This window comes from Nansenia antarctica (genome assembly GCF_963989245.1).
Source record: "Nansenia antarctica genome assembly, chromosome: 2".
In the NCBI taxonomy this organism is placed as follows: domain Eukaryota; kingdom Metazoa; phylum Chordata; class Actinopteri; order Argentiniformes; family Microstomatidae; genus Nansenia; species Nansenia antarctica.
Genome location: NC_137675.1, coordinates 68,092,944 through 68,110,737, shown reverse-complemented (window position 1 = coordinate 68,110,737; position 17,794 = coordinate 68,092,944). Strand labels below are relative to the sequence as shown.

Here is a 17,794-nt window from a genome sequence, read left to right as displayed (position 1 = left end):
TGCTAATGATGTGTCATGACTGAGGAACTGCAACCTGTCTACTATACGTGTTACAGTAAGACCGTTTTTGAGTACCTCTACTGAAACTCTCATTTGACATACAAATATGACATCAGGTACACATAACAAGCAGGTAGAGGGACACTTACATGTAGTTGTTACGGATCAATAACCATGTTTGTACTGTATGTATTTGAGGATTCTGTAAAAACAATACTGTTTCTGGCAATCAATATTTTCATAAACCTATAGCCTTTGATACAATAAAGAACTACATAATTACAGTGCTCTACACACCTTTCCATAACAACATAATCATGTAGCTGGAAACCATGGCTACAAATTAGGGTATGCATAATGTCATAATCATACAGTTCTCCTACTGTAGATTGTCATGAGGAATAGTTTTTCTTCTTCTTTTTTTGCATGAGGGGTGGATTCACTAAGATGACTTACAGTCTCTTATATACTGTATATGCCAGGCTGTTGTCTTGGAAACTGACTAACCCCCTGATGTAGGCATGGTTGTGTTGTTTGCATTATTGAATTCACATCTTGTAATCCTATCTTTTTAATCTTTCGACTTACAATAACGATCAAGTACTGCTATTTTTCTCTCAAATGGTGCAGTATTGACTTTCAATTGTGAAAAGGCTAATTTAACTATCAAGAAGGTGGTGCATACAGTAGCCTAATCAGCTTAGGCTTTTTGCAATATTACTCTGAATGGAAGACACATTTATTTACTATTATTAAATGAATTACTCTTATGCAGATTCGTTTTCTGTTTTTAAATGAAGACCCTAAAGTGTAAACAAAATGTCCTGTGGCCATTTTGAAGGGGCTCATTATAGGCTACATGTTAAGGAGACTCAAATGAGACCAAGAGTGTACCAAGAGATGAATATCATACCTTATATTCATTAATAATAAATTCCCTTTAATCATGTCCCCTGTGGGGGTGTATTCCCTCCACTGTATTTGTACTTCTCCTCCTTGACAGCAACAAGAGACGATAACCTGTAATTTTCCTGTATTTTATTACGCAAATCACAATCAATTGTCTCGTGCCTCAAAAGGAGAAAACACTGAACCAAATTTTTCCTAAAGAAACAAGGCTCTCTTGATATATTGTCTTCTATCTATGGCTAGTGAGGGCTGCGGAAAGTCTCTCATCTGGTTTGATTGACAGCTTAAATCTGTGTGGCTCTTTACCCATTTTCCCCCCAGAGCTCTCAAAGCTGCCTGCAGCAGGTTAGAAACAGTAGTTGATGCTGGAATCTATGCCCGTGTGAGTCATTGCTTGAGCACTACTGGTGCTACAAAAGCACTGTCTAACCCTGTCTTTCCCCCACATTCTCCTCTTGTTAGACATCGAAAGAGCAACTTGAAAAGGTTATCGATAATTTAGTTGGCTATGCCATTTTGACCCTCACAACTACCTAATTCTACTGGACACCACTTCCCCCTCCTCTGGTCCTAGTGGACTTATGTGTATTGGATGTGTTCCCTGGGCCAGTTTTAAGAAAAAGATCGGAACATGGATCATGATTTAGTTAAAATATTGAGCTGTGATAAGTATTGAACCATCAAAGGCTATTGAATTCGTATTTACGCCACCACTGGTTAGATTAAGATAGTGATTTGGGTTGTCTTTTAATTTATTTGGGTTGTCTATATCAGAAAGAAAAGAGATGGTCCTTTATTTATAACATTTCTGTGTTCTCCATTTGGTTCTTTTAAATTTCCATGTAATGTTTTGTGTGCTTTTAGTGTAGTTTTTAAACAAAGATTTGTTATTGAGGAGACAGCGATCCCGCTGATTGTCCCTCTTCAATGTCCTCTCAATGGTTCCTGCTACCTAATGTCGGTTATTTTTACACCTATTAGCAGAGTGGTTATAGGCAGGATGTTGCACTCTCCCTCCCTAGTGGCGAACATCTCAGGGGGAGCGTAACACTAACCAGTAGCTATGCTGTGGCTTTAGAGCACAACCAACACATCATTAATGCTGTCAGCCTCTCTGCCATCAATACTCTGGATTTTCACTGCTAATCGATCCAAGTGCCTGTCTTGTGTCAACCCTGACTGCACCGATCACCATAGCAGATTGGGACATTGGCTTGGGACTGCTGGGAATACGCTGCCGTGGAACCCCCTGATTGTCCTCTGGTGCTTTTATCAGAGCCTGGAGGGGATTATAACCTTTATCTACACATGCACAACACATAAAGATCACAATCATATGTCTTCCCATTTCATGTGAGGTCCTTAACACCATGTGCAAGCTCCTTAACGGCTTGATATGCAGCCTACTGCTCGACACGTTCCGTCTTAGATGTCACTAAGCCCAGGCTCCAGTATGGCTGCTGCTCCAGTATGGCCGCTGCTCCAGTATAAGAGAGCTTTTGTCACATGAATAAGATAAACCATTTCCCCCATGACTGTGTGCAGATCTGATCTCGATCTGATGGTCACACAACTGGTTTGGTGCACACAATGGATTCATCAAGAATAAAACAAATAGACAAGCTCATCAACATCCATTCAATGGAGTATGTTTCATAATCATCTTGTTTTGTAAGACCACCGTGATGGTATTTGTATATCCCTCAAGGACTGATTTCATTGAATTCATTTCTTAGTCATTTGAAGGTCAGAATGTGGGCCTTATTATTACATTAAATTACAATGACCGTTTCATTGTCTAGTTGGAAGTAAAAGTGCACTTGACGTTTCATTTAGCTTTTAGCTTCCTGGAACATGTAATGAATGACTTCATAGTGTTTTTCCCAAAGTCATGATAAGATTGAGAAAAGACAAAGTGTGCATACACACACACACACACACACACGCACACACACACACACACACACACACACACACACACACTGGGATTTCTAAATAATCTGTATTCAAGGCAGCTGTCTGGATTGTCACTCTTCGTGTTCTTGCACTCACTGAGCTTTTTGAGAGATGGTGTTCTCAGCCGTGAGCAGTTTTGTTGACTAATTAATAACAATGCATTAGAATTACTTTTTTGTTCTCTCTCACTCGTCTGCCCTTTGTTTTGGATATCATATCATGTAAGAAAGAGTGTGCCCAATCATGAAGAAATGAGAACAAGGAACGTTGTACTGCTGAGTCCTAGGTCACCCTGATAGAGACATTATACAGCAGCCTACGCTGTTTTCATTTGATAGGGACCAGTAGGTTAACCGATATATAAACGGGACAATGATATCAGCGGGGACGAGATTCCACAGATGGGAAGAAGTATTTTCCTAGATATGAATCATAAATCCATTTTTTATCTCCATCACAATTGGCTTTGGAAAGAAGGCGTCTCACAAGATAGAGACCTCATGTCATTCTGTCTCTCAGCGAGTCAGATGATGGAGCTCTTGCAGTCCTTTAACCTCCCTGAATATTGAGTTTTTTGGAGCTGGAGATGAGACTGGAGGTGGATCAGCCCCGTTGGTGCTGTTGTTGTGGTGTGTAAAGTCGGCCGGGAAAGAACAATATAATAACATCAGGGTGTTCTTTATGCCTCAGTAGAATTCTATGTACCTGGATTTACCACCCCTCTCCCTCTGCCGTTACCATAGAGACCCCTCCGTCCCTAACAGCAAGGAGCCTTTGACTGCCAGGCTCACTGGCTCTCACAGGAGAGAGACGGCGGCGAGTAACTCTTCCCTGGCACGGCTCATGCACCCATGGTGAGAAGAGAGAGACAGACAGAGGGAGAGAGGCCTTTACTTGTCTATGACAGGGTTTCCTTGACAGCCGGCACACTGTGTATGGTGGCACGTCGGCTCATTTTTGTCACCAGGGTTTGATGACTGAGAGAGAGTTGACATCCAGTTGGGAGGGAGTCACGTCTAATTGAAATGAGCTCACCTGGGAGGCATCTGCTCTGTAACGCCTGCTAACTGTCACCAGTCAGAGCTGCCAAGTGTGCAGGTACTGGATGTGCTAAACAAGCAGGTGGTTTTATTTCAATGCTTTGCTCCCTCACAGCAGCAGAGGAAAATACCCTTGTGAGGGGAAAACATAAGGTGATGCACAAGGAAGACAAAGCAGGTTTCCCTTGATGGGCATCCACAGCGAATGTGTGGGAAATCTAAACAGCCCCTCTCATCATGTTGGGAAAGTCATGCCTTAAAAGATCTAAATTAGGTTGAATGGGATTCACACCCACTCCACTCCCATTGGAAGGGAATACTGGCAGTGCACTTCAAAATAGTCTACCCTCAAGAGTATCATAGACAGAAATAAAATATGGATATTTACAGCAACTGCACCAACTGTAAAGTCACTGATTGGCTAACTGGCTGGCTTGCATTACAGTTGAGCTATAATCAAGCTAACCCATTAAGGGCTCTGCACACAGCGTGCGATTTCTGTTGCGCGTCAACATTCCATAATTTCCATTGTTGTTATGAATGGAATCGAATTTTCGCCGTGCGGGGCCGTGTGCATTGCGATGCGATGTTCTCATAGACTTCCATTCAAACTTCAAAATGGAACGTTGACGCGCAACAGAAATCGCACGCTGTGTGCAGAGCCCTTTACAGCTCAACTGTGAACACAGTCATCTAGCTATAGTAGTGTGTTATTTTCTAAATATCAGCCAAAAAAATGGTTACTTACTTTCAGTCGCAACTGCGCTCGGGCTGCGGTCCCCGAGTGGAATGCCAATACCTAAAAAAAAATGCAAATAGCCAGGGCCAACTGTAATGAGTTGTGATGAGATGATACCCCCTCTATGCTGTCAAATTGCTAGCTTTTTGATAGCATAGTTGTTTAACATCAGGTATTTGAGGGGACGGTCAGGTGGCAAGTCAGAGGTCACAAGTTTGAGACTCGGTTGGAGCATCTCAAATTGGCTACTGTTTGCAACAATATCTTCTGTTTCACGAAGGAACTCACCAAAAATGTAGTTTCATTAAACTAACTGCAAACAGTCTTTGAAGTCTGCGCACAGGCTGGAACTTTTTTAATGTAGCTTGTGCTCCGTAATGAAAAAACATTTTTGGGGACTGCTCGACTTAAGAAATCTCAATCGACTAAGAGCAAAACGACCAAATAATCGACTAGTCGACTAAACAGGGTCAACCCTACAGCTTTATTGAATTGATTTTCATATAGTTCTTTATGATGCTCACTAATGTATCTTTTGCTGATTGAAAAAAGCAAAGCAAAGCAAAAAAAGCACAGCACCACAGTTTTTGTCTCCCTCACACAGAGAAGTGACAAAAGAGAGACGTATGCTGTCAACTAATGAAAAGACTACTTGTCTCTTCTCAAACAATTCTCCATCAATCAAGGCGCTCCCTTGTATCCTTGTCATTTCTTGTCTTTTAAAAAAAAATGTTTTTGCATCGCAGCTTTCAGCTTCTCACTCTCCCTCTCTCTGCCTTGTAGCTGCCGCCACTGGTATCAGGCATACACTGGCTGTAGGAGGTTTACGAATGACTCATACTCACTGAGGTATAACCAAATGACGGTTCTTTAGGAATCTCTCACATCACAGTTTAACTCGAGTGAATCTTAAGAACAAGATCACAAATTAATGAAATGCCTGTAATGACACTTTCATGATAGCCTATCCTTTTTGGCACTCCTCTCTGCTCTACTGAGGGTGGGCATGGGCGGATTGGGAATTCGGGAGAGCATTGCATTGACTTATAGCAGGCAAGCTGTCACAACATGGCCTACCAACAAAGTTGAAAACACATCGGCCAGAATACAATACCAGCCAGCCCTAGACAGAAATAGCACACAACTTCTGCTGTGGCAGAGTATAATTGAGTTAACAAGGGGAGGGGGTGATTATACAGATTAGCCCTGTGTATATGCAGCCGAAGGACAAATCCTGAAGTGGATAGCCCATCCGTAGTAACTATGCGTCGAAATAAACAAAATAAAACAATTTAGTGCCTTAACCTGACCTCTTTGTATTGCCTTTGTATTGACACATGTGGCGCTGCCTTATTGTTCGGTGGTTCATTATCATGTGTGTGTTCTTCGTCTTGCTGCAGGTAGTGAATGAGCATGTCGACACTGCTGGACCTGAAGAGCAGTGTGATGAGGCAGGTACAGAGGAGCCAGTCCCTGAGGGGGAGGAGGGAGCCTGCAGCCTCTGGCAGCAGCAGTCCTCTCAGACACTGCTCTGACCCTCTACCTCATGGGTTAGTCTCACTGCCACACACAGGCATGCATGCACGCATGCAAGGATGCATTCATGCATGCATACACAAGCACACACACACCACACACACACACACACACACACACACATACACACGTACACGCACACGCACACGCACACACACACACACACACACACACACACACACACACACACACACACACACACACTCACTCACTCACTCACTCACTCACTGTGAGTCATTCTCTCTCTCTTTCTCCCCCCCTCTCTCTCACCCTCCCTCTCTCTCTCTCTCTCTCTCTCTCTCTCTCTCTCTCTCTCTCTCGCTCTCTCTCTCTCTCACACACACACACACACACACACACACACACACACACACACACACACACACACTCACACAGGAATGTTTTTCAACACTGTTTATGACTGAGATTCTGTGTGTGTATTCTGAGATATACTGTATACTGTAGTATATGATGGTGATGTTTGTGTTGGTGTTTATATTTGGTGTTTTAGGTGTTGCTATGTTGGCCAATATATCACTGTGTATGCCTTTCACTGTTAGTTGAGTCACCTCAAGTGTAAGAGGCAGCTGTATTTATAGAATATGGTCATACAAAGCTGAGGATAGTCCCTTCTGGTTTAGATAGACTTCAGCTATAACCTACTATCAGAAATGAAGTCTATACAGAAGTGTTTGCGTGCACTATGACTAACTAAATAACCCTCATACAGCTCTACTTAGGAGCTACAAACTGTGATTTGACATCACTTTGGTGGTTATAATGCAGGACCAATAATGGTCTTCATAATGGGGATGTCATCGATTTTTCAAAGGGATTCAAGTATAGTCACTGCAGTCAAATGGATAATCATTGACAATAATTTGATTGGTGGCATTGATCTACGTTAATTCCTGCCTGGGTTGGTAATCTTAAGTAAAGGTTCCACCAGGAGTCTTGGAGAAGAAGGCTTTGTCTGCTGATACTTGCATCCATAAATTGCGAAAATGCCTTCCTCATCCCCAGCCACATTCACAATCAGCCACATTCACAATCAGGAACTCAGTGAATGGGTAACATTCCTATTAGGAGAACAGAATCTAGGCTCAAACATACAATACTGTTCTATCCTCATACTTTGCATCATACTTTGACCTTATGTGAATGTTCTTCTATATCTGATATCTAGATAAATTATAAAACCCACTATACCTCATATTTTATTTATTAATAACTGTGTATCATTGATTGAAATCATTAGTTTTTCAGTCATCTGTTGGATTGTTTCATGTGTTATGTTTTGAATCCCCTTCAACTGATGCCAAAGCCAAAAGTAATGGGCATGCGAACCTTGAAGTTTCTATAGCAACCGTAATACGTCAGTTTGTTACAGCTGCTCAGTATGAACTGTTTTATTTTTAATGACAGTGTGTATTTTATTTGAGAGGAAAAACATCTGTGATGTTCTGTGCAAAATGTAAAATATTTATTTTATCCATTGAATTCTTGGAACACTTTCATAATATCATGTTTTCATTATATGGAAGGTCTGAAAAAAACGACAGAAGGCTGTACAAATAGAACAGTAATGAAATACCATAGTATATACCAGCTTTCAGATAGGTTTGGTTATATCAGAATCACACAAAAGTTTCTCAGTGAAAGTAGGATGTCTCTCCTTCACTTTCTACCATTTCACCTTGAGACAGTTGGCCCTCTGCTATTCTGATGGCTCATCACTCCCTCAGTGGTTGGGGAGTAGATGAAGAAGGGCCTTCTCTTCCTCTGCCAGCTACCATGGAACTGCATCCCCCACTGAGCCCTGACTGAGCCTTGATTGGAACACTGACTGACTGAGCTGCTGAGTGCTCATTATTAGTAGCCTGTGAGGCTATTTGTAGCTATAGACCCGAAGCCTCTGATCCAGACTCACGTTCATTAACAAGGAAAAGAGCCAGGAGAGCCACAGAGCTCCGCCCAGTGTAGCCGACGCTGGCTTCAAATGACTCTGATGGGTGTCTTATGTGAGTCCTTAGGTCAAAGACTGAGGCACTGGGGTGAGATTATACAGTAATCTTCAGCAGGAGCTCGATAATAATAATAATCATAGATTTATCTCCATTGAAGACAGCCATGATGTGATAGTCCAGCATAGACACAACACACACTATTAGCAAAGGCTGCCAGTCATCAGTGAGGAAATTAGCACTGATCAGGGGATCATTGTACAATGTACAATCGACAATTTCCTGAGGGCTAATTGTACTCTCTAATGGTGTGCTCTTTTGAAAGTACTGTCTTTGTACAAAACACAAGTCTTCATTATTCACACATTTTTACATTGTGATTCCCTGAGCTCATTGAATTTATTGTGACTTATTGAAATCCTCAAACAATTTCGATTGAAAAACTGTCCTTATTGCAATGTAGTGAACGGCGGGGTAGAGTAGCTTGCCCTAAACGGGTATCAAACTCATGACCTTCTGTCCTCCATGCTAGCTACAACACCAAGAGATTTAACTCACTTGGCGGAGCCGCTAATTGGCCTTATATAGGGTTGTTACAGTAATAAATAAAGCAAAATGCTTGATATACTCACACAGTCATATAATATGAATAGGCCTACATGATATGCAAATATAGTCATTCCCTCCACAGCTCATCTCGAGACAAAGATTGTATTGGTTTTTGTATTGTAAGGGAGACCATTTCAAGGTTTAACAAGAATACCTGAATCAAGAATACCTGAATCATCCTTGTATAAGGGGGTCAGAGCAATGTGTGCTATCCACTTAACCTTGGTGTCCATCTTAGACATCAATACAGGAGAAGGTAAAGTACTGTACAAGGTTAAAAAGGCTGTAATGAGAAATGTATTCTATGACCTTCAGAGGATTGTTATTTATTGTGCTCTCAGGGTAACCTATTGCATACCACTATTGACTGTTATTTTGTGTCAAATGTTACTTTGTTTCAGATTCCATATGCCATCTACAATCAAATGAAATACTGGACCTTTAAGTACTTAAATATTGATTGATATTACCCAGACTCACCAGAGGCCAGAGTGTATGTTACTTTGGTTCTGTGTTGTTATTAGTATGATTCTTTACGAAATTACTCTCTAGAGAGACACTCTCCAGACAAAAAGCTTTTGAATGAATAATCAAAATAAATTGGAATGATAATAAAAGGCTGCATGGGTAGAAGCTGTTTCCTAGCAACATAACATTGGACTGTTGTCTAGGTTGTGTGTGTGTGAGAGAGAGAGCGACCCCAACAAGGTGTGACCAATGGTGTGTCTCTTAATCATACAAGCCTTTAAAGAGGTTAGAATTTAGAAAATCCAAAAATGCACTCACAGAAGTTAAAAGCAAAGGTTCCTTTGACAAATTGAAGGGATTGAACTAATGGCTTGTTTTTGATATAAGCTTATACTGTACATACAAAATCCCCATATGCCAGATTCTGAGCTAGTATTAACAAAGCATACAAACATGTACTATGAATTACTTATTACTTGATTGGATGTCATTAAAAAGAAGGAATTATCACAAGCAATTCGTTATGTGGGAAGACAAGCCTCTGTGGTACAGGAAGACACCACCTTTCTACAGTGAACGTACATTCTACATAAATGTACATGTCTACCATTCAGACTCCATAAGATCCCATGCCGATGGAGACCTGATGAGACCTGGTGGTGAGCACCATTAATCTCCATCCATACCTCAGGGGATTGCCATCAACTCTCCTGCTCCCTAAAGAAGGGCCATGCATGGGCACTGTGTATGGCTGCCACTCGCCTGCTAGGATGTGATGGGACTAATAAAGCAGTGTGACGGGACCTGTGGACGGGGGCTTCTCTGCATAATGAGACAGGGGGAGAAAAGCACAGAGGTGTCAGGCAGTATTGTTGCTCCTGGAGCTCTGTCACCACCACTCATTCCAGAACTCTCCTTTTGGTCTGTGGAGGGCAAGGCGGGGGCAGGGGTGGGGGGTGTGGGATGGGGCTATTCCCAAGGTGTTCAGCTGCGCCAGTGACTCCCTCCATGATTGTGCCGCCATCACCATGGCGACTGGGGTAATGAAATTAGCAAGAGGCAGAAGTCCACGGGTTCATCGGCTTAGAGGGAAAAAAATCAAATGTGTTCTTTATCTTCTGCGGATCCCTGTTCAATCACATAGAATAGCGCGGTCATTGCAGGCATGCTAGGGTCACTGCAAGTCTTTGTTCAGTTTAATATGGCTTTATTACTCCAGGAGACACTCCGGTGGGTAGGTAGGGGGGTGTTGTTCGATGGATTCCATTGATATGAGACATGTGCTGCTATCTTACCTCTACCCACTGTTTTTCGTACACTTACATACTGTAAGTTCAGGAAAATAAACAAACAGACTATTCTCCTTAGCGTTGTTTCTGCAGGAAGGAATGTGATACGGCCTGTCCATCTTGTGAAAAAATTATGCCATACAATAAAACAAATGAACTGGTTCTTTACCTATTGCTGGCAGTAATTGACAGCTCAGAGGCTTTAGGTGTCTTTCTGTCTTTTACCGAATTACTGAATTACTTAATATCCATGAGTTAGAGGTGTGTTTGTTATGGGGTGTAATTCATGTTATGAATAGTGTTCTATAGCTAGTGCAGTTACAGTACCTACTGTATGTATTAAAACAATTTGACTTGTAGGTGTCAGATAATTGAAACACTCTTCCTGCCTTACTGTATCTTCTCTGTGTCTGACAGGTTTTCTGAAGGAAATGGGGAGTTTTTTGAGCGCATGAATGCAATCCTCCAGAAGCAGGACAACTTCCTACGGGCTGCCCAGGCTGAGGTAATAACCAACCCCCCCCTTATACAAACCCACTGCTATTCCGTGGGGTGCCCTTTTCACCCAGGAGCAACCTCCCCACCCCCACCCCCATGATCTGGATCATTGTTCAGTGCTCTCTTCCCTTCTATTCCTACCAGTATGACGTGTGTGGACAGAAGGACAGGGCTGAGTAGGATGCTCCAAAGGCTGGAGCCTCAGCTGTCACAAGCTGCTCTCAGTGGCAATCCCCAACCCCAACCCCCTCACTTCCCACACCAGAGGAAGCAGACTTGGACCAATGGGCCTTATTAGGATGTTTATCAGAGAGAGCACTTGTTGTCCACGCTGTTCTGTTAATAAAGTGGTGAAAGAAGAGAGAGATCAATAATTCAGTCACTGCCTGTGAGTGATTGTGTGAAGGGATTGAAAGTGGTTGGTCATCGATAATGGCTCGCTGGGACTTAACCTCACACCCTTTCTGATTGTTATTGAATCTGTCATGGGGATGGAGCTGTTGTGGGAGTGATGATCCAAGGTGTGCTGTTCACTTTGTCTGTCTTGCAGTGTGAAGAAGGGGCGAGTACAGCTCCACCACCCCCAGAACAGGTAGACCAGGTCTTTGTCCCAGACAGAGCCAGCAGGAGAGATGTGAGTAGAACATACAGTTCTTCTAGTAATGGAGTTGTTTAGGACCCAAGCAGAAACGGCAACTATTACAGTTGTAATTGATCTCTTTGTCAAATTGATCTCTTTGTCCAATTGGAATCCAGACTCAATACAATTTACAATATGAATCCGGTGTGTCTCAAGGCTCACAGTACCGTAAAATAGGATGTCTTTTAAACTCTATTTATTTATTAAGCTAAGGTAAAATCCTGCATGAGACTGTACTGTATCAATTGCTGTCATTGGTGTTTGGTTTCTTCCAGCTGGACCTCCTGTATGAAGAAGCAGTTTACACAGTGGTCAACCGGGTAGGAGTACCTTCACTGGAGTATGTGACCAGCGAAGGAGAGATCTTCAGTTATCTGCTGAAGGTACAGTACACACTCCTTTGGCTGATTAAATCAATATACAGTCCACATTGCCTAGCCCAGATACACAAGACCACGCACGCACACACACACACGTGCACACACGCGCATGCACGCACACACACACACACACACACACACACACACATACACACACATACACACACACACACATACACATACACACACACACACACACACATACACACACACACACATACACACACACACACACACACACATACACACACACACACACACACACATACACACACACACACACACACATACACACACACACACACACACACACAAATCCTATTTTTTGTCATGAAATGAAGTATAGTCTGGAGTGTTTTCAACTCAAGACATTGACAGCTAAACTAGATGAGACAAACAGAGCAGTGAGCATCAATTGATGAGTGTCTCACAAAACAACAGAAAAAAAGAAAAACCTTAAATACATTATTTGAATCCTGTCCCCTGCTAATTCCCCATCAATTGATCATACAGAAGTAGTCTGGCAGTAGGGAGGCATGTTTGCTCTGAGACGGCTATATAAGTCAGAGCAGATGCACTTGCCTCAGACCTGATTAAACATCAAAGCCAAGCTCCACTGAGTATTGATGTTCAGCTGTGATATTACATCCATTCAGTTGCTGTCACTCTAAAGCTGGCTGCTTCCTGTCGTGCCTGGCATGTGGGTCTCAGTGTGGACAGAGACGTGTTCCTGCCTTTGAAGTACCTACCGGGACCCATTTTGTTCAATGAGGATGATGAGATGGAATCTGTACAACCATCTTGGTCAGGTTCATGTGACCGTAGGACCAATCAGTGGAAAGGCACATAGAGCTTATGTTCATGTTTGTATATCCTTAGTCTAAGGTTTTTGTGATTTCTAAAGCGTACAGGCGAGAAAGCAGCAATATGGCTCGGTGTGTACTACACATAGTATGATCACAGGCTCATGAGCCTCTTTTGCAAAGCTTGACCTTTTCCACGTTGCCCCATTCTCCCAGGTGTTTGATATGGGTCAGGAGGAACATGACATCATTCTGCAGAAAGTCCAAGAATCCAAGGTAAAATGGTTTGTTACATTTTCCCCATTTCCTTCCTGTCTCCCTTATTGCATCGTTTGCATCGTTACAGTGGTGCCCGGCTGGGTATATGTGGTTTATTCATCACTCTGTGGTAAATGTGACACGGTCTGGTCGATTGGTCTGCAAGTCGGCATTCCGATTTAATGTTCGGAATTTTCTTTTGAAAAATGTAAATACATTTCAGTGTTTGACACACCGCTAATCAACTAACACAGCTTGTTTTGTGAGCCTGCTAACAATGTAAAGTAGTGTTATAGTTAACTAGGTAGCAGTGGTTACTCACCGAATCGATTGCATTGCAGTATTTTGGCTTGACTAGTGAGTTTGTGTTGCGATTTTCAACAACGTTAAACCGTATTTCCATGTTTCAAAAGTCAGAACATTTTGATTGGTTGCCGACTTGTGGCCCAAATGACCAGACCGTGTCACAAATGTTTAGTTTAGATTTAGTTTTGCAATGTGTTAACAAGGTGAGAGACTGAAATAACAAAGTATGATGGCTGAACAATAAACCCCTGTACCTGGAGGGATTAAGCTGATGGGTTATATTCATGCCTGAATAATCACATAGTTCAAGGATACCTGAAAGCCCCATTTTGAATGATTACTTGACTACCAGGGACCTTTCAAATGTCAGTCTGAAAGAAAAGCTGGGTTCTATTACTAGACTTCTTGAAAGGTTGTGACTGTGAGGAGGGTGAAAAATATTGCGCCATTTAAATGTTCCCTACAATCATCTCAGCCTTCGCCAACACAGCAGTCTCTTTCTACCTTAGTGACAATCAAAGGCCTTGCAGTAAGCACCTGACAAAGAGAACAGCCATCGACTATTTTCTCCTTTTCAGGTTCACTCTGTACATGCTGGTATTTTGTTTACCGCTGAGAAAATGTATTACCTTGGATTAAAATAATCTGAATAAATGGAAAAATAAACAGTGCTTTTGTATGTATGTACATAAAAAAAGCACCGTTTATTTTTTCATTATGAACATATATATAACACTATATCTTAGTAAATGATATCTTATGAAGCCTATTGTTTATGTTTCTTTGTTTTGCAGAGGGCAAGTTTCTCGCTGAGAGTGTCAGTTATGAAAGGAAAGAATCTAATGGCAAAGGACGCAAATGGTGAGTTGTGTTCTACCTCTCTTGATAGGCAGTCAAAAAGAATTCTGTGCATTAATGTACTATGTTATTGTTTCCAGATGTCAACACGCTGATCATTGAAAAAAGCTATTTTAAAAAGATCTGAAAAGCAATTTGATTAAGTCATATGCTGTTATTGTTCTGTCTTTCTGAAAGAAAGAAAAAAATCATCACGAAAAAATCATCACAACCCACTGAACTCCCATCAAGCCATGTGATTCAACCAAGGCGCTAGAGCTGTCATCATAATCATCACTTCACTGTTCTGTCAATCTTTCACACAGATAACACTGACCAGCCCTTTGTCTAAAAGGACACAGACATAGACAGTCTGTAATTACTAGCAAGCCAATTGCTTTGTGTCTGTACCTTAAACGAGTACATCACCATCACTGTAATAGCAGCATCATAATCACTGAGTGTGCATTATTAACCTTTACTGTAACCCCCCCCCCCCCCCCCCCGGGGCTGGATAGGATACAGCGACCCCTACTGCATGCTGGGAATTCTCCTCGGACAGAGCCCACGGGAACCGGAGGAGAAGAAGGAGAGGAAGTTTAGCTTCCGGAAGAGGAAGGAGAAGCTGGAGAAGCGTTCCAGCACAAAGGAGGTCCTGGCTGCCACGTGCATCCAGGTCACTGAGGTCAAACCTGAGACTCTTAATCCAGTCTGGAATGAGCACTTTGTCTTGTGAGTACAAATACAGTTCACTCTGACCAAACATGCTCTTTTGAAACCAGACACGACTTTGTCCCGATGATCATTTTGTTTTGACATGCTTTGATAAGCAGTACTAGTGATGCTCTGCTTGTAAGGTTGTTCTGCGATTCAGATTTCAGATGGTCCACAGAAACATCTGTGCTGCTGAGAGTGTTTTCAGCTTTTTGTTCTGCTTTTTGTCACTTAATAATTATTATTTTTTGTTTCGTTTAATAGTGACATTGATGATGTCCATAGTGATCTACTGCACCTGGACATATGGTAAGAAAGAACAATTATTAGCATGACCCTTTCAAGGACCCTCACTGCTATTTCACTATAGCACCACTTAATTTCAACAAGCTTTTTTCCACTTATACTGTACTCAGGCAATTATCCCAACTGTTGTCACTTCGTTACTCTAGGAACCTGCATGACAATGATAAAACTCAAACTCTCTTAATAACATCACAAATTATGATATAAAATATGTGGTGATAGCCTTTGACATGTGCTCCTGTCCTCAGGGATCATGATGATGATGTCTCTGTCGCTGAGGCCTGCAAAAAACTCAATGAAGTCAGTGGACTGAGAGGAATGGGCAGGTAGAACTCCTATGATTTATAACAAGCAGCATTTATTTTAGTCTCATTTGTAAAGAGTAAAGGACTTGGTATGCCATTGATCTATTCATTATTACCTTTCTGACCAGGTATTTTAAGCAGATTGCCAAATCTGTACGTTCCAATGGGAGTTCCTCATCAGGATCTACTGAGGAGAATGCTGACGACTTCCTGGGGTGCATCAACATCCCTTTGAACGTAAGTCTCTCATGTACTGAAGTTAAAGAGAACCCACCACAGTGTATCACATCTTAATCAACACATCACATTTTAGATCTAGGACATCTAACACTTTTTAACAGAGGGGCAGTGTTCTGCAGCTTAAAACTAAGCCAAGAAAGATGGTCAACCAAACTTTACAAAGTCAATTTCTAGCCGATCCTCATACACTGTTCTTCCCCTTTAGGAGATCCCTGTGGTTGGATATGATAAGTGCTTTAAGTTGGAGCCCCGGTCCAGTGCATCCAAGGTTCAGGGAGAATGTCACCTGATCCTGACGCTCTTCACTACACAGGTATGACAGTGTTTCAGTGTAACAGCTCAACAGATCTCTTTCATCAGCTCAACAGATCTCCCTCCATGTGTTTTATTTGTGGTCTTGAAGCTGCTCATGTAGCAGGGTAATCATTTGATTGTTTTCCCTAGCGAGACACAACCCTGAGTAAGAGGGACTCAAACGAGGCCATTCACAAGAAGTTGCTGAGTCAGATTCTGGAGTATGAGCATACTCACATTCAGGTGAAGCATATATGTATAAAATGATGAATGAATCATATGGCTACTGGGTTTTCATATTAATCTTTAGGTAAACAATTGTTTTCTAGAAAGAGCCTTACAACTGGAATGGGCTGGTGACTCCACCAGCATGGACTGTGCTGTCCCATCATGCCGTACAAACAGATCTCTCTCCCCTGCAACAGGCAATCATGTAAGTACAATCATGAATCGTAACACTTCAATATTCTCTAGATCATACTGTAAGTCAAATGTATTGTAGCGGTCAAAATGATCAAATAAACATGTTGCCAAAGTTTCGTTTTTGATCATTGATCTCAGGTGATTGTTGTGTTTTCCATATGCTCTCCTGTGCAGTCGCTGGCACTGCTATAGCAGCCACCATCAGTCCCACATGATGTGCTACTCCCTCCTGTTGCGTCTCCTGAGGACCATTGATGCAGAGTGGGACGCCCATGCAGTGCGAGGAGACCTAGTAGGGTCCTTTCTCAGTTCCCCTTTGGCCCAGAAACACCTTTCATGTTGAATTGGGTCGCCTTATTAGCTCAGCACCCACATCCATCATGGTTGGTGCCTCAAGGGTACCTATTCAATCAAAAGCTGTAATTGGAAGTTTGGGGGGGAAACATGTTTTTATTGAGTGATACCTGGAAGATTAAGTACTCTGAGGGATGCACTTTCTATGTTCAGGAGAGGCAGCTGTCAGAGAGCTTCAGGCTGTACACAGAGCACTGCCTGTGTCTGATGAAGAGCATGCGTCAGGTGTTCCCCTCCACCAGTCCTGCTGCCATTACTCGCTGTGAGCTCATGCTGAGGTAAACTCACACCACCTCTCTCCATCACATCACAGATCCGCCAGAGCTGTCATACCTCATATTCAACCACTAACCCACATAGAACCCACATAGAGTCCTATGGCAAAGTGAGTACTTTGAGAGAGGGCACGCACTGTCAGTGTCACTGTCTTCCAAAGAGCATCAAGTAACGCCCACCGACTGGCTTGGCAAGCAACCATTTCATACGTTGCTGCTTCACTTACTACTGGTGGTGAGCATGTACGCATGAGCCCTTGGAGGATCATTTGCTGTGCATTTCTCATTCACTTTCAATGGCATACTGAGAATTTGTCTTCTTGTATATCATAATGCACTTCGATATTAGCTTTTAGCAGAGTTACGCCAACATACTAACTGTCCCGCCTCTTGGTTTGGCTCCCGTCAAGCAGCCCTGTGGAGAAGGGCAGAATGACTCTCGATTGGTCGAAGTCAGGAAGTCTTTTCCATTTGAATAGTGGTCACTTGTCAATAAAAGCAGCTGTGTTGATACGAAGCTCCTGTTGATATGCCCTTTCTGTGTGAGCAGCCCCACGGGGCGTCATATTGATAAGACCAGACTGGAAGAATCTGTAGAACCTGTGGGCTTTTTCTCAATAGGATTTCAAACTCTGCCTGGAGATTGACACC

The 17,794-nt window shown here is 42.4% G+C and overlaps 1 protein-coding gene across 1 annotated transcript in view; it reads left to right on the top strand.

Annotated features, from left to right (window-relative positions):
- Positions 1-6,051: 6,051 nt before the first annotated feature.
- Positions 6,052-17,794, top strand: part of baiap3 (BAI1 associated protein 3) — a gene marked incomplete at both ends in the record, with an annotated part of 33,481 nt that continues 21,738 nt past the window's right edge. The window contains 15 exons of the mRNA XM_080522328.1: positions 6,052-6,194; positions 10,928-11,015; positions 11,559-11,642; positions 11,924-12,031; positions 13,048-13,107; positions 14,190-14,256; positions 14,751-14,964; positions 15,211-15,255; positions 15,501-15,578; positions 15,686-15,794; positions 16,003-16,110; positions 16,242-16,334; positions 16,421-16,524; positions 16,689-16,806; positions 17,022-17,146. Of these exons, the coding sequence (XP_080378454.1) occupies positions 6,052-6,194; positions 10,928-11,015; positions 11,559-11,642; positions 11,924-12,031; positions 13,048-13,107; positions 14,190-14,256; positions 14,751-14,964; positions 15,211-15,255; positions 15,501-15,578; positions 15,686-15,794; positions 16,003-16,110; positions 16,242-16,334; positions 16,421-16,524; positions 16,689-16,806; positions 17,022-17,146 (1,544 nt within the window). The remainder of the gene's footprint in view (positions 6,195-10,927; positions 11,016-11,558; positions 11,643-11,923; positions 12,032-13,047; positions 13,108-14,189; positions 14,257-14,750; positions 14,965-15,210; positions 15,256-15,500; positions 15,579-15,685; positions 15,795-16,002; positions 16,111-16,241; positions 16,335-16,420; positions 16,525-16,688; positions 16,807-17,021; positions 17,147-17,794) is intronic.